The sequence below is a fragment of the Bison bison genome, unplaced genomic scaffold, assembly GCF_000754665.1.
Source record: "Bison bison bison isolate TAMUID 2011002044 unplaced genomic scaffold, Bison_UMD1.0 scf7180017851643, whole genome shotgun sequence".
NCBI lineage: Eukaryota > Metazoa > Chordata > Mammalia > Artiodactyla > Bovidae > Bison > Bison bison.
This window is the reverse complement of record NW_011482216.1, coordinates 3,877-5,305: the sequence shown is the minus strand read 5'-3', so window position 1 is coordinate 5,305 and position 1,429 is coordinate 3,877. Positions and strand designations below refer to the sequence as shown.

Below are 1,429 nucleotides of genomic sequence, written 5' to 3'. Positions count from 1 at the left end.
GGCTGCAGGAGCAGGAACGACTTATGACACTCACTCCCTCGGGGTTCTGTTAAGTGTCTCACAGTGAAAATGTCCCAAAAGAAGAGGAAGCATCATGAAGAGGCTAGCAGGCACTGTGCTGGGGCTTTTGTTTGCCCGGGTTTGCTGTGAGTTGGGGCTGCCCCACAGGGGATCTGAAGGAATTAGGCACTGCTCTATTGTTGGGGGAGGGAGAGGAGCTGACAAGTCCTGCAGACTTTTTATCCTTCTCATCATCTATGGGGATGGGGAGGGCACTTTCAGGGTTTAGTAGAAGTTACAGTGACCCTCACCAGTGACTGTTTCTCTTTCCTCATCAGGTGTGCGAGGGGTGGATGTGGAGCAGAGTCCCCCAGCCCTGAGTCTCCAGGAGGGAGCCAGCTACAGGCTTCGGTGTAATTTTTCCGCTTTCCCACAGAGTGTGAATTGGTATCTTCAGAACCCTGGGGGCCACATCATCCACCTGTTTTACATTCCTTCAGGGACAAAGCAGGATGGAAGATTAAATGCCACAACAGTTTCTAAAGAAGGCCGCAGCTCACTGCACATTTCCTCTTCACAGACCACAGACTCAGGCACTTACTTCTGTGCTGTGCAGCACAGTGCTCCCCAGGTACCTGCAGCCTCTACACAAACCTTCTGTGGGGCTCAGCCCCTCCTCCAGCCACAACACACCATGAGGCCACCAAAGGGCATCTGCAGTGCTTAATGTTACTCACCTTTATCAGTACAGTTTTAACCACAGACACCTTTTGTCCCTACAGATTATGGACTTTGGTCTTTATCTTTCCTTCTCAACATGTATCTCCTTATGCACTAGAAACTTCTAACTGGAAACTAGCAGAGTAGTTGATAAGAGGATAGAATTAAAATAAATATTTAACCACAGCTTCCCAGTGGTAAAGAATTTGCCAACCAATGGAGGAGATGCAGAAGACATGGGTTTGATCCCGGGGTTGGCAAGATCCTCTGGAGCAGGAAATGGTAACCCACTCCAGTATTCTTGGGAAACACTGGGAAATCTCATGGATGGAGGAGCCTGGCAGGCTCCAGTCCATGGGGTCTCAAAGAGTTGGACTAACTGAGTGACTAAGTACACATGGTGAACTCAAAAATGTTAAAAAGTGAAAGGAATTAAATGAAATCACTCCAATAAAGTTATTCTCCAGTTTGTGAGAGGGTGAGGCCTACTGAAAGAATTAAAGCAGATATGAACTTAGAGTTCTAGCTGGCTGAGAAGAGCAGAAGAGGAACTTGAGTTGCCACTGAGCACTGATGTCAGAAACAATGGACAAGATACCGGGAGCATCATTTTCGCTTCTGTGGCTTCAACTAGGCTGTGAGTTGTGGAGGAGAAAACCTAGGATATCTCATCAATTAGGTGGACTGAGAAAACTGGATTACAAACAAG

The 1,429-nt window shown here is 47.4% G+C and overlaps 1 gene segment (V, D, J or C); it reads left to right on the top strand.

The window, feature by feature from the left end:
* Window positions 1-70: 70 nt before the first annotated feature.
* On the top strand, window positions 71-727 carry LOC104996769. The segment is given in 2 exon segments: window positions 71-146; window positions 339-727. Coding segments are annotated over 2 exon segments (441 nt in total).
* The last annotated feature ends 702 nt before the right edge of the window (window positions 728-1,429 follow it).